The 26,451-nt window shown below is 38.8% G+C and overlaps 2 protein-coding genes across 4 annotated transcripts in view; one reads left to right on the forward strand and one right to left on the reverse strand.

The window, feature by feature from the left end:
- Positions 1 to 181: 181 nt before the first annotated feature.
- Positions 182 to 26,451, reverse strand: part of LOC139940372 (TATA box-binding protein-associated factor RNA polymerase I subunit B-like) — a 50,732-nt gene continuing 24,462 nt past the window's right edge. The window contains exons 1-12 of one of the 3 annotated variants that reach the window (XM_071936589.1): positions 17,887 to 17,970; positions 17,143 to 17,247; positions 16,266 to 16,380; positions 12,375 to 12,478; positions 11,020 to 11,212; positions 10,490 to 10,688; positions 9,838 to 9,949; positions 8,570 to 8,705; positions 6,678 to 6,917; positions 6,336 to 6,429; positions 4,387 to 4,499; positions 182 to 3,787 (exon numbers count right to left, since the gene is read on the reverse strand). In XM_071936589.1, coding sequence (XP_071792690.1) covers positions 2,952 to 3,787; positions 4,387 to 4,499; positions 6,336 to 6,429; positions 6,678 to 6,917; positions 8,570 to 8,705; positions 9,838 to 9,949; positions 10,490 to 10,688; positions 11,020 to 11,212; positions 12,375 to 12,478; positions 16,266 to 16,380; positions 17,143 to 17,232 — 2,232 coding nt within the window. In that variant the 5' untranslated portion in view covers positions 17,233 to 17,247; positions 17,887 to 17,970 and the 3' untranslated portion in view covers positions 182 to 2,951. Of the gene's footprint in view, positions 3,788 to 4,386; positions 4,500 to 6,335; positions 6,430 to 6,677; positions 6,918 to 8,569; positions 8,706 to 9,837; positions 9,950 to 10,489; positions 10,689 to 11,019; positions 11,213 to 12,374; positions 12,479 to 16,265; positions 16,381 to 17,142; positions 17,248 to 17,472; positions 17,565 to 17,886; positions 17,971 to 26,451 lie in introns of those variants that run through there. The other 2 variants (XM_071936591.1, XM_071936590.1) reach the window with 2 other exon arrangements.
- Positions 17,878 to 26,451, forward strand: part of LOC139940373 (2,3-bisphosphoglycerate-independent phosphoglycerate mutase-like) — a 37,007-nt gene continuing 28,433 nt past the window's right edge. The window contains exon 1 of the mRNA XM_071936592.1: positions 17,878 to 18,054. Within this exon, the coding sequence (XP_071792693.1) occupies positions 18,000 to 18,054 (55 nt within the window). The 5' untranslated portion in view covers positions 17,878 to 17,999. The remainder of the gene's footprint in view (positions 18,055 to 26,451) is intronic.

Raw genomic sequence — 26,451 nt, forward strand, 5'->3', positions numbered from 1 at the left:
TGGCCACCTATCCGAAATTAACCGGATATTCGAATAGTTTTTTTCGCCACTAGAGGGCGCTGTTTAAAAAAAAAAATTAAAAAAATTTTTAATTTTTTTTTTTTGCCGCTAGAGGGCGCTGTTCGTTTGTGAATGAGATCTTTTGGGCGGATTGATATTAGTTTTAGACAGTGTCACTCGGTTCATTCATAAAAATGACCGGATCTAATTTAAAGATGGCGATTTGCTTTTTCTTTTGATCGTGATTGACTCTACGTGAAGGAAAACTATTGTAATCTTTGAACAAATTACGTCAGAAATGTCATTGTTTTAACTCTTCACGGAGGTGAGCATAGTTAAATACTTAATATATGCTGTTTTATGCTGTCTTAATAGAAGTTTCATAAGGATTCAGACAAAACATTCATATCAGTTGTCGCCCGACGTCCGCGGATATTCGGATATTAAAGAATATCCGGTTACTCGGTTGTAATTACAGAATTATCCGGTTTGTAAATAGGTATTCGCGCCCTATGCGGATATCCGGTTAAGAAGAAAAAGGCATTCGCGGTTACGGATAGGAAAACCTATTCGCCATTAACCGGATATTCGAATAATTCGCCCAGGCCTACTATCTAATAGCAAAGGGCCAGAGTTATTTACCAGAGCTGCCAACATTTGCATCGTACAATCAGGGCGTTTTTGTACAACAATCAGGAAGATATTTTAGAACTGTACATTCTACATAATAGAAAAAAGTAGAAAGAAAAAAAAAGTGCCCATAATCGGGAGATTTTCAAACTTGTTCATCAGAACATAAAAGAATTGTGTATCTTCTCAATCGTAGAGCGCCACTACATGTACGTAGAATGCCAAAATAACAAACGTTTAGCTAAGTCAATCACAAGCTTTGGCTCCCAATTTGTGTAGGGAACATTGCTGCTAACCAAGGGTGTCGGTTGATAAAATGCTGTTGATATGATGTTGATAAACAGTCATTGTTCTTTGATCCTACTTTAAAATCAGAGTATACATGTATAGTGCTTAACAATCATCTGTGTATGGGTAAAACACATCTAATAATTCTTTATCCAGTATGAGATTTTAAAATCTGTTAAAAAACCCTTGCGGTGGTAAGACTACTCTAGAATGGCAAAGGACATTTTTTTTTTTCACAGGGCGTGGGAAAGTACAGAGTATACAGTAAAACACAAATAATATTTACAATTTGATCATCATGTCAAACAAACATTGGTGTTAAGAACTTTCATTTTGTCAAACTTCAAGTTTGTTTAAAAATAAATGGTGTTCAATGTATACCCAATGCTTCTTGGTCTTTGTAATTAAAAAAGGTTATGAATGGGCAAATATCATTATACTTACTTGGTAAATAAAATTAAAAAAAATGCACAAGAATACAGTGTCTGACAGTTAAATAATTTAGTATTTATTTACATTATTTGTAGAATTCATGAATTGTAATATTTTAATAAACCAGTTGTAGTACTCATAGTACGATGTATAATTAGATTTCAACACAACTTTCTTGAAAGTGACAGCATTTTTGACATTTCTTAAAATGGTTCGTACCACGACTAGCACCAAATAAAATTGTGAAAAAGATCCACTACATGTATAGGGCTTACACTTAACACTATCCTGGCGTTCACTGTGCTGTTGGCCAATAACACCAAGGCCCAATTTCATAGTGCTGCTGAAAGTAAGCAAATTTGTGTGCTAACCAACAGAAAGTGTTGCTATTTCACAGGTTAGCAAACAAGTAGGCAGTCAATGTGCGTTTTCACCATGATTTGCATCATTACTCCATTCATTTTTAAACAGTAAGCACGGAAGGTCAGCATGCCTTTTTGTGTGCTATTGGCATGAAATGTACGATTAGCAGTACTATGAAATGGAAACGTTTGCAGTACAAATTGAATTTGGGCCCAATTCTCAACTTACACCCTCTCAAATTGAAAAACTTGTAATCCTGTTTTTTTACTTTCCCTCACGAAACAAAACTTCAAGACAGTACTCGGTTTAGATCCCCTAAATTGGAGCTCTGACATGTAATAATAATAATAATAATAATAATAATAATAATAATAATAATAATAATAATAATAATAATAACTTTGGGGGCTAATCATCCGTACTCGCAGCTAAGAGCTGAATTGCGAAGGACGCGGCTACAACTTGTTCTAGAAGCAGGCATACAAGGGCGCTTTTGGCTGCGAGCCACATTAACCCTTTATGACCACGGAGCACAGCCAGAGATCGAAAGTGTGATTTTTCCAGAGGGAGGAAAACCGGATGGTCTGAAAAAGCCCCGTGGCACAGCAGAGAACCAACGCACAACTCGACTCGCATTTTATATGGCCCTGACCAGGAATTGTACCGGGTTCACCTTGATGAGAGGCAATGACTTCCGTTCTTAAGTGTCAGACAAAAAGGCCCAAAAGTCAAGAAGCATATTAATTTGAAAATATTGTGTTCACTTGAAATCATGTTTTCACTTTCCCTAAACAAAACAAAACTTTTTCAGTGTTTTTGACATGGCAGTAACGTCTCTTTGGTTTGGTCTCGCTGAAAATGGCTTCCTCTTTGGTTTTCGTGCAAAAAAGAAAACAAAGTTAAGAATCATGTCAAATTGAAAAATTTCCATGAAATAACATTTTCACCGCTTCCCCCTTACACAACAAAACTTTTTCAAGATCTCTGACATGGCAGTAAAGTCATCTCGGTTTGGTCTCGCAGAAATTGGCTTCCTCTTTGGTTTCGTGCAAACAATCCAAAAAATAAAGAATCATGTCAAATTGATAAAACTTTTCACTGCCCCGCACGAAACAAAACTTTTTCGATGTCTCTAACATGACGGTAAAGTCTTATCGGTACGGTCTTGCAGAAAATGGCTTCCTCTTTAGTGTGGTTAAGCAAAAAGTCAAATTGAAAACTTCTGTGAAATATTGTTTTCACTGTCCTTCATGAAACAAAACTTTTTCAATGTCTCTGACATGGCAGTAAAGTCTCCTCGTTTTGGTCTCGCAGATTTGACTACAGTGACTCAACAACCAGTCCATGGATAAATGAAAGCAATCCATCCGATGTTCCAGACTCAGCGACCTGTCTTTCCGTTTGCTGAGATAGGGATAGGTCATATACTTCCTATTCCAGTTATCGACGTAGAGTGGTTTCAACTGCTCTCCAGTTTTCTTATCTGAACGATCTTCATCACTTGTAACCTCTGATGTCGTACAAATCTGCTGCAAACCTCCTTCCTGTGCCTCTTGGCTCGACGGAATCTGCTCCCGGCCGCCATTTATATTTGTGTGCCTCTTTCTTTTGCCACCCCTGGAACTTTTTCCTGAGGAACTTTCTTCGTCGGAAGATGTCTCGTCAGAAATCCTCGAATTATCCTCCGATGCGGAAGCTTTCTTATTAGAGTCCTTATTATTGGACTCGCTTTCAGTTATCGCATCTAGCACCCTTCTCACTGATTCTGGAGAGATGATGTGCTGCTCACACAGATCCTGTAGATTAGTCAGGTGCCTGAGTGTGTGCTTGGAGAAGTCTTCCTGCAGCAGGTAGTTTCTAGACAGCCACTTTAGGTCAGTGGAGGCGGAATTTTTTACATCTTCACCGTTCTCACTTGTAACTTCATCGTCTTCATGACCATCTTCGTAGGAATCTTGCTGCTGTTGTGACTGGGAGAAGGCTTGTGAGGAATGAAAGCTGGGCTCCTGCGAGTTGCTTGATTTCTCATGTAAGGCACGAAACGGTCGCTGAAACTCCTTCAAAATATCTTGTCCTGGAAAGGATAAGTGTTGGTTTTATTTTGGGGTTGACCCAAATAACTTATGCGAGTATTATGTATTTACTTTATTACATATCCAATAGCGCAAGTAGCACCAACAACAGGAAGACTAGGAATTGATTATGAAGTCATCGGAGTGTGGGTTCGAATTCAATACAGAACAATACAAAAATGTTTTATATACTGCCATTTCATCAAGATCACAGCGGTTCGTGATGATACAAAAAAGAAACATGGCAAACGATGATACAAATGTTGATATTGAGTTGGGAAAAGCCTTCATAGTGCCACCACAGCTGTATACAGCTCAGGGATGTATACTCCCCAGGGAGCTGAGAAAGATTACAGGAATGTTTTGGCCCAATGTCCAGGGCACTAATGTAAAGCACGTTGACATGTTATTGAAAAATGCGTTATTTAAGAACTAGTTATTATAATTTATTATGTATTGATCCTATCATGATTAAAATGCATGATTTTGGTTCCTTCACAAGTTAAATCAATCTACCCGTGAATTTTACAGAGACTTGCACGGTCTTTTGATAAGATGAATCCATCAAACCCTTTAAATATTCCATAGCGTCTTTACTCACTTCCGAGAAGTTTGTGGCGACTTTGGTGGAAGTGTTTGTGGACTTGTTCGACCTGATAGAAACTTTTGAAGTGGCGTAGAAATCCATCCATGTTGCGTACTTTGTTGATATCACTAGCAGAAAAAATAAGATCGGTCTATTTTATAGTGTTTATGCAAAACTATGGGGAAAGAACAAAACAAAACTAAATTGTGAAAAAACAAGGTCTTCGTCTAGTGACCTGTCAGAGATTTGCGGGGAGTTCGTTCCACAGTGATGGGCCAGAGTATGAGAAGGATCAGGTTCCCCATGAGTGGAGTGTACGTAGAATGTGAAGAAGTTTGGTGTCAGACGATCTTTATCAACCCGACTGGTAATGTTTAATGGTGGCAAAACTGTGCCCGAACAAACTGTGTTTTAAGGCTACATAAAAAGTGTTGACCTGAGAGCAAAAGAAGTCAACATATTGTAGGACTTGAAACACTACGTGGACTAACACACGTCCACACAGAGTTATTGACAGAGTTGAAGAATAGGATTTTCCTAAAAAGCCGTTATACACTTTCGGAACAGAAAGAAAAAAGGTAACAAATTTAAAAATAACTTACAGGGTTTACAGAAGGTAATGGTAAAAGACTTCTCTTGACATGTTATTCCATGAAATGCTTTACTTTTTGAGAAAACATAAAAAAAATTATCAATTCTCCACTACCAGAATTATGGATTTTATAGTAAACATATGTCATGACACGGCGAAACGAAAACAAAGTAGGGTTTTCCCGTTTTTTTCTCCCGACTCCGATAACCAATTGAGCCTAAATTTTCACAGGTTTGTTATCTTATATATCAGTTGTGATACACAAAGTGTGGGCCTTGGATAATACTGTTTACCGAAAGTGTCCAATGGCTTTAAGTGTAAAGAAAAAAGGAATGTCCACTAGGCCTGGGCGACTAGTGCGACTAGTGCGTAGTTGCGACTATTTATCAAATAGCAGGCTGGTATAATTGATTTATCATTTCAAACCCACAGTATGTACTATTAAAGGAACATGTTGCCTTGGATTGGACGAGTTGGTCTATAAAAAGCGTCTGTAACCGTTTTTTTAATAAAATGCATATGGTTGAAAAGCTGTTTTAAAAGTAGAATACAATGATCCACACAAGTTTGGCTTGAAATTGCATGGTTTTCCTTTTATAAATGGACCATGACTCCAATAAATGGCCGACCGTGTTAGTTCGCACAGTAAAAGGAAAACCGTGCAATTTCGAGGCATGTTTGTGTGGATCATTGTATTCTATTTTTTACAACATCTTTCTACCCATATGCATTTTATAAAAAAAACCTGTTACAAACGCTTTTCAAGACCAACTCGACCGATCCAAGGCAACGTGTTCCTTTAACTGGTCAGACAGTAAGAGGGTAAGTCCATAACCTCCTGATCCCAAATCCATCAAAATCAGGTCAAAACATCGCGATGAGATGTGGAGAATGTGGGGAATCAAGGATAGAGTGTCATGGCCGAGTGGTTAAGAGCATCGAATTCAAGTTCTGGTGCTAATTCACCAGAGTGTGGGTTCGAATCCCGGTCATGACACTTGTGTCCTTGAGCAAGATACTTTACTATAATTGCTTCTCTTCACCGAGGTGTATAAATGGGTACCTGCGAGGGTAGAGGTTGATATTGTGTATGAAAAAGCCACAAGCGCCTTACAGGCAGCTCAGGGCTGTATACTCCCCAGGGAGCTGGGAAACATTAAATGAATATTATTGGCCCTATGACCAGGGCACTAATGTAGAGCGCATTGATACAGTTATTGTGAAATGCGCTATATAAGAATTTGTTATTATTTTAACAGGGGTGTAGCAGGGCACACAGCTTTGATAACGTTTTAAACAAAACGTTTGTCTTACCCTGAGACGGCCCCTGCCAATAAAGAGTTTTAGATTAAAATAAATAAACTAGCCTTACCTTGCAGACGTCACTGTTCCATCACGACCAATGCGATCACCAACCCGTAACTTCTGAGCAGCCACCCAGCCGTCCCAATTGAACAATTTAACATCTAAGTATGTAAACACAAGGATTAAAACAATTGTAATTTTTGGGTATTCAAAGAGTATTTCCAGCAGAGAAAATAAAAGAAATAGTACAAAACTTAAAACTAAAAAAAGTCTTATGACCAAACAAGGAAGATTTTTTCAAAAGAATTCAAGCAGGCACATACAAACTTTTGGCAGATAGAATTAAATGGGTATGAGGTTTTTGGGGGTAGAGGTTCATCTTGGAATGAAACTACAAAGAGACTTTTACCAGTCGGGAACAGCGACTGTAAGCCGGACGTTCTGAGGGAGAGGTTATGCTCCGAGTGATCATCCAAGATCAACATCAACTTGAGAGCGATGATGATGTACGCTAGAGCTTGGCACTCCACTGCTGGTGCTTCTAAGATCTTGTTCCCTTTGGTAGATTTGTGTCTTGGGTCTTTGGTGGGCGTCGTTGAGAAGGTTTCAACCTGAAGATGTAACTGGTGGGTGAAGCCGCAGAGCTCAACTATAGTATAGAAGCACACATCATTAAAAAAAAAAAATCCTAAAAATTCAAATCAATTCAGTTCAATATTTTCTTAAAGGCAGTGGACACTATTCGTAATTACTCAAAACAATTAATAGCATATAAACCTTAGTTGGTAATGTGTAATGGGGAGAGGTTGATAGTATAAAACTTTGTGAGAAATGGCTCCCTCTGAAGTAACGTAGTTTTCGGGAAAGAAGTAATTTTCCACGAATTTGATTTTGAGACCTCAGATTTAGAATTTGAGGTCTCGAAATCAAGAATCTAAAAGCACACAACTTCGTGTGGCACAGGAGTTTTTTCTTTCATTTATTATCTCACAACTTCGACGGCCGATTGAGCTCAAATTTTCACAGGTTTGTTATTTTATGCATACATGTATGTTGATATACATCAAGTGAGAAGACTGGTCGTTGACAATGACCAATAGTGTCCAGTGTCTTTAAACTGGGTACCACAACCCTTTATAAATAAGTAAAATAAGCAAATGAATTAAGGTTCTAACAATTGGAAAGACAGTGCGTAAAATGCACGATCCCCAGCAACAGAATGCACCTTCGGAACCACCAAGTATGTATTGTCTGAACCAGAGCAAAGGCCAGTGCTCAATTTCATAGAGCTGCTAAGCACAAAAATTTGCTTAGCATGAAATTTCTTCCTTGATAAAACAAAGATTACCCACAAAATGTCCACATGATTTCAGGATAAGCAAAACAGCTGAATACCAGTAACAAGCAGTACGTAACAATTGGAAATTTAGTTAGTAAATCCTTTTATAATCAAGATAGAAATTTCATGCTGAGCAAATTTTTGTGCTTAGCAATAGTATCAAGATAGAAATTTCATGCTGAGCAAATTTTTGTGCTTAGCAGCTCTATGAAATTGGGCCCAGGTCGTCCGGGATGGTAAACCTTGATGAGACTGGTGACATATGCAGGGCAGTTTTGTGGAAACATTAACCCCCCTTGAAAATCCAAGGGCACAACGCTAAGCTTGGGCGATATCACAATATTATAGAGCAGGGCTGTATGCTTCGTTTTTGAAAGGGCAAGGGCACCAAGGCATTTTCTCTTTGGCAAAGGGCACCCTATGAGGAAATTTTAAATTTCTACTGGAGCATTTCAAGGGCACCAAGGCAATGGCAAGGGGCAACGGAGGCAATCGCCTCCGTTGCCTCCGTGAAGTATCAGGCCTGATAGAATATCATGATACTATTGCGATATATCGCGATATCGATTAAATATCGCAATATCGGGATGTATTTCCTAGCTGAGACATATTGCACCCCATAGGTTTGGAGAAAAATTAGAAGAATAGGTCATTAGAACACCTCTCTTATGCTATGACTGTCTCTTCTACAACTTTCACTTGGAGTTTGAATACTAATGATGTTAAAATTTAATTAATCGCGATTATATCGAATATCGCGATATATTGTTGGCGATATATCGTGAATAAAATAAATCGATATCGCCCAAGCTTACACACCGCTACATGATGCGTATGAACCACCACCACGCACACTGACCTAAAACCGTCCATGAGCTAGTTTAAGTCATGTTCCAGATGGCGCCCTCAAGTGGTCATTGTGTAAAAAATCGCACATGTAAAAATCGCGTATGTAAACGTACCTGGTAGATTCAATACATGTACCATCCTTGCGACAGTGAAGCTCAAGTCAAGTTGGAGTGAGTGGAACGGGATGAACTCTAACTTCTCAGTAAGCTTGGTGATGAGTTGGACGATTAAAGTGATATCAGGAATGTGCTGAAAAAGAAAGAAAATATTTTCACATGTGAACATTTTTGTAAAACACTAATCATAACCAACAACAACATTTGTTGTGTGTGTGTCAGAGTGTGCTAAATAATTGGGTCTCAGCATTCATCACTGCAATAACCTACATATCTTTCTGAAAGTTTGTATATACTCAGTACCTCAGTTTGGAAAATACATGCGCTATTATAAGACTTCGATATTATTATTATTACTTACTGATATAAAGACAAAATGTAACTCTTCACAAAATATTTCACTATGCAAAGTACTGAAGCAAAAAAAATGCAAGTGTGAGTTGAATATGGAGAAATATAGCACATTATGTGTCCAATAACCAATGAGGCACGGCTTAACTAACAGCCTCATGCTCTCGCTCCTGTATTGTACATAGTTAATTCCTAGTTATTAATTTATTATTTGCTTTTAGTTTATATTGTTTTTCTGTATAATTTAATACACTTTAGATTTGTTAAATTTCTATGTACTGTCTAATTCTCACAATTGTTTTGTTTTCTCAACAAGAGTACGAAATAAACGTGTATTGAATGAATGAAAAATGCACCCTATATTTGTCCCTATCCCACAAATGTGCAGCTTTAATTAGTGCTTTACACATAGTTAGAACAGTGCAATAAACTGGGCATGAAATGAACCATGCAAGATGGTTTAAAGGCACTGGACACTATTGGTAATTACCCAAAATAATTGTTAGCATAAAAACTTACTTTATAACCAGCAATGCAGAGCAATGCAGAGCTACATTATTGATAGTATAACACATTGTGAGAAAGGGATCTGTTATGTTGTTTTTGAGAAAGACGTAATCTTGCACTAAAATGATTGAATAAGAGGCCTTAGCTGAGGTCTCGAATTCAAGGATAAAGCACACAACTTATGTGACAAGGGTGTTTTTCTTCCACCATTCTCTCGCAACTTTGAGTCAAAATTTTCAAAGGTTTGTTATTTTATGCATATGTTGAGATACAACAACTAAGAAGACTGGTCTTTGAAAATTACCAAAGGTGTCCGGTGCTTTTAATATCCCACTGTTGTTGCCATGGATCGACCACTCAGAATGAAGGATTCAAATTTGCTTGAAGATATTTACATAATATCATACCATTTGAGGATTGCAAAATCTATTGATGTCTTTGGGGCCCATGTTCTTGGCGATGTGGTCGGAGATGACATCAGCTGTCGACCTCAAGGGAAGGCGGGCCTCACGAACAAATCTAGTCAATAAACAAAAACAAATCACTTCATTGAAACCAAATTTATTTAATGTACATTCAAAAGATAGTTGGAGAGAGATTCACGATGACTCTCGAACCAAACTGACAAAAATGTCTGGTCAAAGACCAGTCTTCTGACTTGGTGTATCCCATCATAAGCATAAAATAACAAGCCTGTGAAAATTTGGGCTCAATCGGTCATCGAAGTTGCCAGAAAATGATGAAAGAAAAAACACCGCTGTTGGACATTTGTGTGCTTTCAGATAGGAACAAAAGACTTCTAGCTAAAAGTCTTTTATTATTTGAGTGAGAAATTACCTCTTTCTCAAAAACTACATTACTTCAGAGGGCGTTGTTTCCCACAATGTTTTATACTATCAACAGCTCTCCAATGCTCGTTACCAAGTCAGTTTTTAAGTTAATATTTGTTTTGAGTAACTACCAAACGTGTACCTTCCCTTTAAGTAGAAGGGTGCCCTTTACCTTGGTGCTCTTGCCCTTTCAAAAACGAAGCATGCAGGTCTGGAAAACGTTTCTTACCTTAGCAAGTCTGAGATAAGGACTGGCTCCTTCAAGAACCTCAGCCCTAGGTACATAAAGCACACGCTGTCCCAGAGTACAAGCCTTGTTCTTCCCGATGACGTGTGGCGGGCGTAGCGGGCGTTCCTGCCCGCCGACTCTCCTTTATCAGTCTCATGAAGCCAGTTATCCTTTGCAATGCTCTTACGGCGCACTTTGCCTGTATTGAAGTTCATGATCAAAATTGAGTTGAAGACACTGGACACTATTGGTAGTTGTCAAAGACCAGTCTTTTCACCTCGTGTATCTCAACATATGCATAAAATAACATTTTTGCATCGAGGATAAAGATATGAAAAAGTTTGCGGTAACACCATGAAATGACTATCGCTATATGAGTTGGGCTGGTTCTGAAAAGAACCGTTGGTTTCAACTCGACGTTTCAATCAGTATGCTTCGATCGTCTTCTGGAGAAAGCTGGACTCTGATGCTACATGCAGAGATGTTTTTACCATTCATGTGACTGGTAAAAGAGTAGAGGCATCACAAACCTTTCTTGCGGGATCTTGGCCCATTTGAAGACACCCTCGACTCCGCCATGGTGTTTGGATCCTGCTCCTTTTTTTCCTCCAGGTCATCGTCAGCGTCTTCCAACGCTTCGACCGCACCCTCAGATTGAGGACTATTGCAGAAGGCCAGCTTGGACTGACTGACAAAGCGGAACCACAGTTGCATCACAACCTCCTGTTGAGACGGGAAAATAAACTTAGTAATCGTAATTTGGGTGTGATCCCTGGCTACAGGGCAGTTAACGATTATATGGCTTCTGACTGGCAACCTTGAACAAAGATATTGACAAAATAGGGACAGCGCCAACCAAGGGCTAGATAGCTCAGTTGGTAGAGTGTCGGCATGTTAATCCGGAGGTCGCTGGTTCAAATCCCACTCTAGTCAATTCTTTGTTCAACCCAAAAATCATTTAAAAATTTACCCGCTCAGTTTCCCTTGTAGTTTATATTGATTAAATAAACTTAAATGAACAAAAAGTTCTTTCAGGCAAGTTATTCATATAACAGGGCACTCAGGTTGGTGTATAGTGGTTTCTTTCACCACCTTCCACCTCCTGGACCCGAGGTTTGAATCCCACCGGGGGGCACTTTGTGGATTAGGTTTTCAGTCCCCAACAAATGGCGGGACCACAGTTGCATCGCAACTAGGCCTGGGCGAATAATTTGAATATCCGGTTAATGGCGAATAGGCTTTCCTATCCGTAACCACGAATGAAAGAAACTTCTATTAAGCCAGCATAAGACAGCATAAATTAAGTATTTAACTATGCTAACCTCCGTGAATAGTTAAAATACCATTTCTGACATAGTTTGTTCAAAGATTACGAAAAGTTTTCCTTCGCGTGGAGTCAATCACGATCAAAAGCATTAGCAAATCGCCATCTTTAAATAAGATCCGGTTATTTTTATGAATGAACCGAGTGACACTGTCTAAAACTAATATCAATCTGCCCATAAGATCTCATTCACAAACGAACAGCGCCCTCTAGCGAAAAAAAAAACCAAAAAAAAAACCGAATACCAAAATTTCACTATTGGCCCAGCACTAATCACAACCTCTTGATGAGGCGGGTAAATAAACTGAGATGAACAAAAAGTTCACTCAGGCAAGTCATTCATATAACAGGGCACCCAGGTTGGTGTAGTGGTTTCTTTACCCACCTTTCACATCTAGGAACCTAGTACAGTGATTAAGTTTGCGTTTCTAAGATTAACCCTTTGGGCCATATCCGAATTGGTGGCTACGGCTATTATGGCTAGGATTGTTGCTAAGGACATACTATACTTAGGTTTAGCCGTAGCCAAAGATATAGCCACAGCCCTATACATGTACTCACATCAAGTCTAGCCGGGTATCCCAATCCAACCAGTGCCTTGACTTGAGCTTTCAGGATACCTTGGAAAAGCTCACAAGAAAACCAGGATCTTTCTTCCTCGACTTCTGATGGAAAAAAAAAAAAATTAGAAAGAAGAATTACATGTAGCTGTTGTGAACAGGGCCCAACTTCATAGAGCTGCTTAAAGGCATTGGACACTATTGGTATTTACTCGAAATAATTATTAGCATAAAACCTTTCTTGGTGACGAGTAATGGGGAGAGGTTGATAGTATAAATCATTGTGAGAAACGGCTCCCTCTGAAGTGCCATAGTTTTCGAGAAAGAAGTAATTTTCCACAAATTTGATTTCGAGACCTCAGATTTAGAACTTGAGGTCTCGAAATCAACCATCTAAACGCACACAACTTCGTGCGACAAGAGTGTTTTTTCTTTCATTATTATCTCGCAAGTTCAATGACCGATTGAGCTCAAATTTTCACAGGTTTGTTATTTTATGCATATGTTGAGATACACCTGAGCAGGACACCAGTCACAAATTGTACTTGTGGCATGGTCTTTTGGCTGGTAAACTTATTCTGGGGAGTATAATGTGTTTATGACATTGTTTTACTCATTTCTCAAAAACTACAGCACCTCAGTACGTAATAATTGAAGGGAGGCTTTCCACTATCATTATCTTCAAACCCTGTAAGTTGAATGTAAGGTGATCCTAACATCACCCAAGGTCTTCCATCTGACCATTATGCCTTGGGCTGTTACCTTGACCTTCAACGCCCAGCTCCTCTTCTGAGAATACTGCGGTATAAGCTGCGGGAAATTGACCTTGATAATTTCAAGAGTGACATTGAGTCATCTGTACTACTCTCTCAACCTGCTGTCGATCTCGTCAAATTAACCGACCAGTTTGATACAGTTCTGCGAGAACTCTTAGATAAGCACGCGCCACAGGTGAGCAAATCTATCATCATCAGACCCAACTGTCCCTGGTACTCTGACGAGCTTCGCGCCCTGAAACAATTGAAACGGCCTAGAGGTTGCCTGACAGATTTATGCTGAGCGGTGCAAGGAATACAGACGGTGCCTCGAGACATCTAAACGCGACTATCATAACTCCCGTATTGTAAACAGCAGCACGAAGGAGCTTTTTCGGATCGTTACCTCATTGAGTGCTCATGTCGAAAGGATGAAGTTACCTTCTCACCGTTCCACAAATGCTCTTGCCAACGGTTTTGCTGACTACTTTGTGGAAAAAGTTTGCACACTCAGAAGTGAACTGGACTCCACAAGTCTCCCAGGTCTGCAATTACATTCACAACAGCAATGCGCATCCTCGTTCTCCACATTTGATGAAGTGTCTGCCGATACAGTTCATAAAATGATAATGAACTCGCCCTCAAAGAGCTGTCCACTCGATCCTATCCCTACCACACTCCTCAAAAAGTGCATGGACGGTTTGCTGCCAGTTATGGTTCAGATAATCAACTCATCACTTTCGACTGGGGTTGTTCCACTGAGCTTCAAATCTGCGAGGGTCATTCCTCTGATCAAAAACACGAAGCTCGACCAAAACTTGTTGAAAAACTACCGGCCAATCTCACTTCTTAGTTTGATATCTAAGCTTCTTGAGAGGTGTTGCACGCATCAAATTAACGATTACTTCGCCTGTAACAGTTTACATGCAATCTCATAATCTGCTTATCGTCCTCATCACTCCACCGAAACGGCCTTACTGCGAGTTCAGAACGATCTTCTTCTTGCTATTGATCAGCACAGTGAGGCACTCCTCATCTTACTTGATTTTAGCTCGGTGTTTGACACCATAGACCACGCCATTTTGCTTGGACGCCTTGAGAGTCGGTATGGCATAACTGGAACAGCTTTACAATTGTTCACATCTTACCTGAGTGACCGTTCCCAAACTGTGACCATTGGTGAGGCTGCATCCTCAGTGCATCACATACCCTGGGGTGTTCCTCAAGGTTCAGTTTGCGGTGCTTCACTGTTTACCTTCTACACAGCTCCAATCAGTGATATAACGACAAAACATTGCATCAATCATGTCATGTATGCTGATGATACTCAGCTCTACTTACTCTTCAAGCCATCCGAGGGCACTGCAGCAGTTCATTGTCTGGAGGACTGCGTGAAGGACATTAAGGAGTGGGCTGTCTACAACAAACTCCAGCTTAATAACAGTAAAACAGAGATTCTTCATTTTAGCTCTCGCTTCCGCAGCTCAACAAATCTTCCACCAGCCATGATCGGTGACTCAGTTGTCGATTATTGCACCGAAGCTCGAAGCCTAGTAGTTGTTTTCGATAGTGAGCTTCGCATGAAGGTCCATGTCAGTAACATCTGCAGAGCCGGATGGTCCTTTATTTACAGGATAGGCAAAATCCGAAGCTATCTAGACGAACCAGTGACACTGAAGCTAATACACGCCTTCGTGACATCTCGTATTGACAGCTGTAACAGCCTTCTTATTGGCCTTCCAACCAATGAACTAAACAGACTCCAGCGCCTACAGAATGCTGCCGCCAGATTGGTCTGTCGAGTTAAACATCACCAGCATATAACCCCAATCCTCCAATCACTCCATTGGCTACCAGTTTCACAACGGATAATCTACAAGACTCTCATTCTTACCTTCAAAGCTCTCCACAACCTTGCCGCTTTGTACATACAGGACCTCGTTCATTGTCATCAACTCACACGCACCCTTCGTTCCGCATCCCTTAACCTCTTGCAACTACCCTCACCTCCTCGGACATCTACCTATGGTGGCAGAGCCTTCAGTATCGCTGCCCCCCCCCCTATGGAATAAGCTTCCTTCACATCTTAAGGACTGTCATCTGAAGACTGTCATCTGAAGACATACCTTTTTTAGGCAATATTATTTTAGATAATTGTTTTTGTAGAGTTGTTTCTACTTTTTCACTGGCTAGTCCAGATTTGCCTAGTAGCATTTTTTTTTGTAATTGTCTTTTTAAACTGTTTTCTTCAGAAACCCTCTGTATTGTAATGTTGTATTTTGTAAAAAATTTGTACCTTTGTATCTAGTGCTTTGGGGCCTTATTTGGCAATTTAGCGCTTTATAAATATTATATTATTATTATTATGTAAATCTATGGACATTTTGAAAAAGTACCCAAATCCTTTAAAGGCAGTGGACACTATTGGTAATTGGCAAAGACTAGCCTTCACAGTTGGTGTATCTCAAAATATGCATAAAATAACAAAGCTGTGAAAATTTGAGCTCAATCGGTCATTGAAGTTGCGAGATAATAATGAATGAACACCAAGTTGTGTGCGTTTAGATGGTTGATTTCGAGACCTCAAGTTCTAAACTGGAGGTCTCGAAATCAAATTTGTGGAAAATTACTTCTTTCTCGAAAACGTTGGCACTTCAGAGGGAGCCGTTTCTCACAACGTTTTATATCACAAACCTCTTCCCATTACTCGTCACCAAGAAAGGTTTTATGCCAATAATTATTTTGAGTAATTACCAATAGTGTCCACTGCCTTTAAAGTGTGATGTCACAATACAAATCACTATGGCGATACTGACAACTCATCTTACGATGAATCTTATTGTGCTTTGTGAGATCGAGCCCTGAACACACAATTAAAAGAAAAAAAACGTAGACAGTTTCCAGGACTTGAATTTTAAGAAAATCACCACCAAGTAAGCAGGGCTTGTGGTATAAAAAACACTACACTGCAGACATGTCCATTGCATGATGTGGAAGAAAGGGTTAACCCATGTTCACATACATTACATGTAGCAAGCACCCTTGTATAAGGCTTTCGGGGGTGAAAAAGCGCTATAGAAAAACTTAATATTATTATTATTAGAAAACAAACAACCCTAGAGGCCTTTGTCACACACCAGTTTCATCTGCAGAGTTTTCTCTCTTCCTCCCCTTCTTAGTAGACGTCTTGTAGGAGCGAGAATAGTCCAGTTTGGTATCATAATCATCGTCCATCTCAAGCACACGCATCCCCTGTAAAAAATAACACAGTGGTAAATAAAATGAAAAAATCATTCTAGGTGAATTACCAAGGATCATGGATAACTTTTTGTATGGCGCCACCACTTTTTCACTCATTTTTACAAAAAGGGATATCTCATTGAGGTAAATTAGATACTACTGTATATTATTTGATATCAAATGAAAAAGTGGTGGCGCCATACCGGAAACTTTTCCAGAATTATTAAGTGCAGGGATGAAGCGATCAAACTGTATGAAAATGAAATAATCTAAAAATAAACCACAAGGGAAACTGGCTGGGTGAATTACGCAAACATTTTACTAGAGCAGAATTTAAACATGCGACCTCCCCACTTTTATATTATAATTTACGTAGTTGCGATAACGTAACCCACCTCCCGACCGCCGCCAGGAGGAGGGTTACATTATCGCAACTAATTATACTGTTGCTCTACTGCTCTACCACCTGAGCTAATATATCCCTAATGTTGGTAGTCTCCCAATTTTGTAAACATCGTTGTTCAGGAATCTAGAACTATGATGAGAGGTTTGTTTCTTTACCGTGCGTGGAGACGATAGCAATAATAGCAGCTCAGTTTGTAAATGTATTTGTGTAATCAATATACTATGGGGTTTTTGCCATAATTTTTTATTTTGACTGAAAAGAAAATACAGTGAATTGAATAACAAATCATTTTATAAAATATTATAGATAACAATACAAAATGTTTTGATTTACGATTTTACTTTAAATAAAAATGATAAATAAATTACCTGTGACTGCGTTTCACATTCTGGGCAATAGAACAGGCCGCCATGTTCATAGAATTCTACTTCTTGTCGGCAGTTCCCACATGCAGGCATGATTAATCACTCAAACTGCAAACAAACCCCAACCCCAAAAAGTAAAATTGTTTTGAAGTTAAACCCTGGACAGTCTGGTGACTTGCCTGTCGCACTGCCACATGTTACGCCTTCAAAGAAGTTCAGTTACCAGACTTCAAATACAATCTCAAATTGCAACACTTTTCCAGCTCCTTTTTGAGCTAAATAAAGGATTGACAGCAACAATTAGGAAACCAATCTCCCTTAAAAAAAGTCCACCATTGAAGTAGATCCAATTCTTCATTGTCATTTGGGTGGCTTGCAAGTTTTAGCAATGATTATGTCCTTTATCCCAGATCCAGAGCAAACGATCTCTCCAGGCATAACAGTAACACGTGCATTGATTTCACTGAACGGAGGCATAAAACGTACACAAAGAAATTTAACAACAGAACAACATAAATACCTACAAAAAGTTACAATAAACTATCATTAAGAGATTCTATTACTTTGATTTATGCATAAACAATGTTAATTTATACTAATAGGTAATTATTAGTTTATACTAAATTGCTAACTTCAAATTGGTTGGAAAACTTTGTGTATGTCATCTCAGCATCCCCGTATACAAGGCTTCGGAGTGACCTTTAACCCATGACCTATATTTGGCAGACGTGCAGAGATTTATCCTACCGGCAAAAGTGTCAATCAAGTCTCGGCTCGGGAAGATCTGGACGTCTTTTCTTGTTCTTTTGTTGCATTTATAAGCAGTTAACAGCTGAGGTATTTCCTCAAGGTTTGTAAAGATGAATGTCTGCCTTATTGTCATCGATGGATGGGGGATGTCAGATGAAAAACATGGTAAGTTGCCGGCCGCGGCCGTTCAGTAGTTCTGTTGTTTGGATTTTACCGCAACCCCCATCGACTGCACCAGGCTGAAGTGAGCACCGTGTTTGGGCCCAACACTAAATCGGGCCCAGCACCGAAATTCTCCTCAGCACCGAATTTAAAAAAATCCGCAAACGACCGTCAATACACGTCGACACCATCAGGGATGCTTTATCAGCATACCTAACTTTAACGAAATTTGTGTCACCTTTAAATTATGAAATTTCAAGATTTTCTTTCAGGGATATGTTTGTTACATCCCTGATCATATCTCCTGGGCGGAAAAATAATCTCAGATTACTAATTAGCTCAGCCCAACTAATTAAAGATTGTCTCAAATTAGCATGTGTATAAATAATGTACTAAGTGCGGCAGACATACCTAACTTTGACGAAATTTGTGTCACTTTTAATTTATGATATTTTAATTTTTTCTTTCATAGATATGTTTGTTACATCCCTGACCACATCTCCTAGGCGGAAAAACAATCTCAGATTACTAATTAGCTCAGCCCAACTAATTAAACATTGTCTCAAATTAGGGTGTGTATAGACTATATATGTAAAAAGTGCGGGTAACATAACTAACTTTGACGAAATTTGTGTCACCTTTAGTTTATGAAATTTTAATATTTTCTTTCATTGATATGTTTGTTACATCCCTGACCACATCTCCTAGGCGGAAAAATAATCTCAGATCACTAATTAGCTCAGCCCAACTAACTAAACATTGTCTCAAATTAGCGCTTACGTATATAGCAACATAGTGTATACAAGGTACGTGTATAGACATACCAAACTTTAACGAAATTTGTGTCACCTTTAATTTATGAAATTTTAATATTTTCTTTCAGGGATATGTTTGTTACATCCCTGATCATATCTCCTGGGCGGAAAAATAATCTCAGATTACTAATTAGCTCAGCCCAACTAATTAAAGATTGTCTCAAATTAGCATGTGTATAAATAATGTACTAAGTGCGGCAGACATACCTAACTTTGACGAAATTTGTGTCACTTTTAATTTATGATATTTTAATTTTTTCTTTCATAGATATGTTTGTTACATCCCTGACCACATCTCCTAGGCGGAAAAACAATCTCAGATTACTAATTAGCTCAGCCCAACTAATTAAACATTGTCTCAAATTAGCGCTTACGTATATAGCAACATAGTGTATACAAAGTGCGTGTATAGACATACCAAACTTTAACGAAATTTGTGTCACCTTTAATTTATGAAATTTTAATATTTTCTTTCAGGGATATGTTTGTTACATCCCTGATCATATCTCCTAGGCGGAAAAATAATCTCAGATTACTAATTAGCTCAGCCCAACTAATTAAACATTGTCTCAAATTAGGGTGTGTATAGACTATATATGTAAAAAGTGCGGGTAACATAACTAACTTTGACGAAATTTGTGTCACCTTTAATTTATGATATTTTAATTTTTTCTTTCATAGATATGTTTGTTACATCCCTGACCACATCTCCTAGGCGGAAAAACAATCTCAGATTACTAATTAGCTCAGCCCAACTAATTAAACATTGTCTCAAATTAGCGGTTACGTATATAGCAACATAGTGTATACAAAGTGCGTGTATAGACATACCAAACTTTAACGAAATTTGTGTCACCTTTAATTTATGAAATTTTAATTTTTGATTTCATAAATATGTTTGTTACATCTCTGACAACATCTCCTAGGCGGAAAAATAATCTCAGATCACTAATTAGCTCAGCCCAACTAATTAAAGATTGTCTCCAATTAGCGCTTGATATATAATAGCCACATAGTTCAACAAAGTGCCGGTAACATACCTAACTTTAAGGAAATTTGTGTCACCTTTAATTTATGAAATTTTAATATTTTCTTTCATAGATATGTTTGTTACATCCCTGACCACATCTCCTAGGCGGAAAAATAATTTCAGATCACTGATTAGCTCAGCCCAACTAATTAAACATTGTCTCAAATTAGCGCTTGATATATAATAGCCACATAGTGTATACAAAGTGTGTGTATAGACATACCTAACTTTAACGAAATTTGTGTCACCTTTAATCTATGAAATTTTAATATTTTCTTTCATTGATATGTTTGTTACATCCCTGACCACATCTCCTAGGCGGAAAAATAATTTCAGATCACTAATTAGCTCAGCCCAACTAATTAAACATTGTCTCAAATTAGCGCTTGATATATAATAGCCACATAGTGTATACAAAGTGTGTGTATAGACATACCTAACTTTAACGAAATTTGTGTCACCTTTAATCTATGAAATTTTAATATTTTCTTTCATACATATGTTTGTTACATCCCTGACCACATCTCCTAGGCGGAAAAATAATCTCAGATCACTAATTAGCTCAGCCCAACTAATTAAAGATTGTTTCAAATTAGCGCTTGTATATAGCCTATAATGTACAAAGTGCGGATACATACCTAACTTTGACGAAATTTGTGTCACTTTTAATTTATGAAATTTAAACATTTTCTTTCATTGATATATTTGTTACATCCCTGACCACATCTCCTGGGCGGAAAAATAATCTCAGATCACTAATTAGCTCAGACCAACTAATTAAACATTGTCTCCAATTAGCGCTTACGTATAAAGCCACATAGTGTATACAAAGTGCGTGTATAGACATACCTAACTTTAACGACATTTGTGTCACTTTTAATTTATGAAATTTTAATATTTTCTTTCATAGATATGTTTGTTACATCCCTGACCATATCTCCTAGGCGGAAAAACAATCTCAGATTACTAATTAGCTCAGCCCAACTAATTAAACATTGTCTCAAATTAGGGTGTGTATAGACTATATATGTAAAAAGTGCGGGTAACATAACTAACTTTGACGAAATTTGTGTCACCTTTAATTTATGAAATTTTAATATTTTCTTTCATTGATATGTTTGTTACATCCCTGACCACATCTCCTAGGCGGAAAAATAATCTCAGATCACTAATTAGCTCAGCCCAACTAATTAAACATTGTCTCAAATTAGCGCTTGATATCTAATAGCCACATAGCGTATACAAAGTGTGTGTGTAGACATGCCTAACTTTGACGAAATTTGTGTCACTTTTAATTTATGAAATTTTAATATTTTCTTTCATAGATATGTTTGTTACATCCCTGACCACATCTCCTAGGCGGAAAAATAATCTCAGAACACTAATTAGCTCAGCCCAACTAATTAAACATTGTCTCAAATTAGCGCTTGATATATAATAGCCACATAGTGTATACAAAGTGTGTGTATAGACATGCCTAACTTTGACGAAATTTGTGTCACTTTTAATTTATGAAATTTTAATATTTTCTTTCATAGATATGTTTGTTACATCCCTGACCACATCTCCTAGGCGGAAAAATAATCTCAGAACACTAATTAGCTCAGCCCAACTAATTAAAGATTGTCTCAAATTAGCGCTTGATATATAATAGCCACATACAAAGTGCGTGTATAGACATACCTAACTTTAACGAAATTTGTGTCACCTTTAATTTATGAAATTGTAATATTTTCTTTTATAGATATCTTTGTTACATCCCTGACCACATCTCCTAGGCGGAAAAATAATTTCAGATCACTAATTAGCTCAGCCCAACTAATTAAACATTGTCTCAAATTAGCGCTTGATATATAATAGCCACATACAAAGTGCGTGTATAGACATACCTAACTTTAACGAAATTTGTGTCACCTTTAATTTATGAAATTTTAAAAAATTCTTTCATAGATATGTTTGTTACATCCCTGACCACATCTCCTAGGCGGAAAAATAATCTCAGAACACTAATTAGCTCAGCCCAACTAATTAAACATTGTCTCAAATTAGCGCTTGATATATAATAGCCACATACAAAGTGCGTGTATAGACATACCTAACTTTAACGAAATTTGTGTCACCTTTAATTTATGAAATTTTAAAAAATTCTTTCATAGATATGTTTGTTACATCCCTGACCACATCTCCTAGGCGGAAAAATAATCTCAGATCACTAATTAGCTCAGCCCAACTAATTAAACATTGTTTCAAATTAGCGCTTACGTATATAGCAACATAGTGTATACAAAGTGCGTGTATAGACATACCAAACTTTAACGAAATTTGTGTCACCTTTAATTTATGAAATTTTAATATTTTCTTTCATTTATATGTTTGTTACATCCCTGACCACATCTCCTAGGCGGAAAAACAATCTCAGATTACTAATTAGCTCAGCCCAACTAATTAAACATTGTCTCAAATTAGCGCTTACGTATATAGCAACATAGTGTATACAAAGTGCGTGTATAGACATACCAAACTTTAACGAAATTTGTGTCACCTTTAATTTATGAAATTTTAATATTTTCTTTAATAGTTATGTTTCTTACATCCCTGACCACATCTCCTAGGCGGAAAAATAATCTCAGATCACTAATTAGCTCAGCCCAACTAATTAAAGATTGTCTCCAATTAGCGCGTGATAGCCTAAATAGGTACAAAGTGCGGGTAACATACCTAACTTTTACGAAATTTGTGTCACCTTTAATTTATGAAATTTTAATATTTTCTTTCATAGATATGTTTGTTACATCCTTGACCATATCTCCTGGGCGGAAAAATAATCTCAGATCACTAATTAGCTCAGCCCAACTAATTAAAGATTGTTTCAAATTAGCGCGTGATAGCCTAAATAGGTACAAATTGCGGATACATACCTAACTTTGACTAAATTTGTGTCACCTTTAATTTATGAAATTTTAATTTTTTCTTTCATAGATATGTTTGTTACATCCCTGACCACATCTCCTAGGCGGAAAAATAATCTCAGATCACTAGTTAGCTCAGCCCAACTAATGTAAGATTGTCTCAAATTACCATGTGTATAGCCACATAATGTATTACAACGTGAAATTTGTGTCACCTTTAATTTATGAAATTTTAATATTTTCTTTCATATATATGTTTGTTACATCCCTGACAACATGTCCTGGGCGGAAAAATAATGTCACATCGCTAGTTAGCTCAGCCCAACTATAAGATTGTCTCAAATTAGCATGATTGTGTATAGCCACATAATGTATCACAACGTGCGGGTAACATACCTACTTTGACGAAGTTTGTGTCACGTTTAATTTTCGAAATTCTAATATTTTCTTTCATACATATGTTTGATACATCCCTAAACACATCGCCTGAGCGGAAAAACATTCCATGACCACTAGGTAGCTCAGCCCATCTTATTAAAGATTGTCTCTAATAAGCGCGTGGTTCTTGATAATTTTATCAAGAACCAGACCTCGGCGGGTTTAAACCACTAGTTGAAAACCGATTCAACACACTTTGATTCCCATTCATAAATACTTTTTTGGTTAAAAAGCGTAATAATGTATGAAACTCTGTAAAACTTATCGTTTCCGAGTGCTTGAGCTCTGTATGTTTCCACCTCCATGGTGTACCGTTCAGTAGTACATGTTACATGCACATGTACGATGTCCGTACGCGTGTGTTTTCCAGTTCCGTTCGTGCGCATGCGCGTATAGTCTTGGTGCATATTCGCTGGTTTTCCTTTCACACACAGCGCGGCCAACTCATCGACAGCGCCTGCATCGCCCGTAACCAGAAACGTCTTGCATCAAGACTAGCGCGGAGTCTCCGGTTATAAACACTGGTCATTATCAACGGTTTAAACACCCCACGTGACGCGATTCCACCAATATGACTAGCGAAACTGTCTGAGGTATTTATGAATTAAAGTTTAACCTCCGGTTTGAACAAGAAGCTAAGATTAAACTTATGACTCAACTATTGCGATTTTCTGTTATTCCCAGCAGCGCCCTCCTTCGTTGGACCAAAGAGAGCGCTGTTTGGATTTCCCCCAAAAGTTCGCGCCACATGATTTTTACAAATTAATTTAATTTGATTCCCGATGACGTCATTATAACGAAATGAGGTTTGTGGTGTCTTGATACTAAAGTTCAACTACCTGTTGTGTTTCGTTGTTAAAATCAATCTCAATCGTTAGTTATTCTGAAGATAAGCTCGAGAAAAAAACCAGAAGGCAAACTTTGACCCAGGGTTAATACGGCCCGGAAGTTAAGGTCATACGATTTTCTTTACAAAAGTTATATCTATCTATACTGGGTGCGTTCGTTTAGCTTCTCTGGGTCGACCCGGTCTGCTCCGATACGTTCCCGGGTCAGCCCAAGTGCTTGTGGAGTGGGTCACTTGGGGTGACCTGAGGTGCATGCCGTCACCACGAGAGGGCGAGTGTGATCGTTCGGTTAGGTATTATCATCCCAAGGGGCCCACCCGAGTGAGCACTACGGGGTCGACCCATGGAAGCTTATCGAACGCACCCACTATTGGGTGCGTTCGTTTAGCTTCCCTGAGTCGACCCCGGTCTGCCCCGGTGCGTTCGAATAGCTTTGACGTCATTCCAGGGGGTTCAGGTGGTCAGCCCCCAGTGCCCTGCTTGTGGAGTGGGTCACTTGGGGACTGGCCCCAGGTGCATGACGTCACTACGAGAGCGGTGAGTGATCGTTCGTTTAGCTCTTGTCGGGGCTCACCTGAGTGAGCACCGCGGGGTAGACCCAGGGAAGCTATCCGATCGCACCCATTAATTCCCTAACCTGCGCCATCTTTGATTAATAATACAACCGTTTTTGTAGAGCGCATTTTCCAAAGGATACAAAGCGCTAGGGATAATGCACCCAAAAACCCACAAGAGAAAAAAGAATAGCAAGCAAAAATACAAAAAGTGACAGAATCAAAAACACATTAGATGGAACGATTAAACAAAATGTGTTTTTAAAAGTCGTTTAAACTGTTCTACAATAGAAGCGTTCTGGATATTTGTTGGGAGTGAGTTCCAGTTAATGCGGGGACCAGCGATGGAGAATGCACGGTTTCAAAACTTCTTTGAGGATCGAGGTACCACCAGATTTTAGTTTGCTGAGATCTAATGTGTCTGAAATGTAGGACGGGAAAGTATTGGATACAGTTTTGAACATGTTCAGTGCCGTCTTAAAATTGATCCGCTGGTCGACTTGAAGCCAATGTAGATCCGTGAGCAGAGGTCTGGCATGGGAATATTTTGGCTTCTTATGGATCAGTCGAGCGGCCTTGTTTTGGAGTCTTTGTAAGCGGTTGAGATCATGTTGCTTCACTCCAGTGATATGTTCACTCATTGACATGGAGTTGTCAAAAGTTACTCCCAGGTTCCAAACGGATGAGACAGGATTGATGGTTGTGTTACCTTTGGTGAGTCTTAGTAGCTCAAGACGTTTGTATTGATATGGTGCTGATGCTATGAAAAACTCTGTTTTGTTTTCATTCAGCATGAGTTTGTTTGCAAGCATCCAGGTTTGGACATCCTGGATACAGTTAGATAGCCTGAACAAGCAGCACTCAGCATCACACGGGATGGAAGGATCAAAATCTAGGTAGCTTTGAATGTCATCAGCGTACATGTGGTAGTTGACTCCATGCCGATGCACTTGCAGCATGGACCCAATGTGTTCTTCTTGTAAAGTAGGACGAGAACCACTGAAGAGGAGTTCCAGCGATCCCGAATTGATTACGAAAGCGTTGCAGTAGGATATCGTGGTCAAGGGTATCGAAAGCAGCAGAGAGGTCGATCATTACCAAGAAAACGGCTCTGCTGCTGACTATTATGCGAAGGATGTCGTTGTGTACCCCGAACAGAGCTGTCTCGGTGCTGTGACCAACTCTGTATGCTGACTGCAATGGGTCGAGTAGCTTGTGGTCGTCCAGGTATTGGGTGATTCGGGAGCAGACTACCGTTTCAATGACTTTGGACAGGTAGCGGATGTTAGAAACTGGGCCAGAATTCTTGAGATCTTCTTTGTCCATTGAAGGCTTTTTCAAGATTGGTGTTACTATTGCACCCCCAGACTCTCAGGAAAGACACCTGACTGTAAGGATGCATCTTTTGGTAGATCGCTGAACAATCTTCAAAAAATTTCAGAAGTGACATAATGGTTGGCCAGCGCAGTTGGTGATATTGAAACGGTAGGTTGTTGTGGGATGCTGCCAATTAATTCATTGATGGTACGGGAAATACTCAATGCAGTCATCATCATCATCATCATCATCATCATCATCATCATCATCGTCATCATCATCATCAACATCTTCATCAACATCATCATCATCATCATCATCATCATCATCATCATCATCATCATCCTCCTCTTGATCCATCAGGTGGAACGTAGAGCCACCCAACCACTGCGCTCTGCTGCTGATTGCCACAGCTGGCCGGCGCGGAACTCAAAGTCTGCTTCCTCTAGGAGCCGTCTGACATGGCCAAAGAGGGAATGACGTTTCCGG

The sequence above is a fragment of the Asterias amurensis genome, chromosome 8 (genome assembly GCF_032118995.1).
Source record: "Asterias amurensis chromosome 8, ASM3211899v1".
In the NCBI taxonomy this organism is placed as follows: domain Eukaryota; kingdom Metazoa; phylum Echinodermata; class Asteroidea; order Forcipulatida; family Asteriidae; genus Asterias; species Asterias amurensis.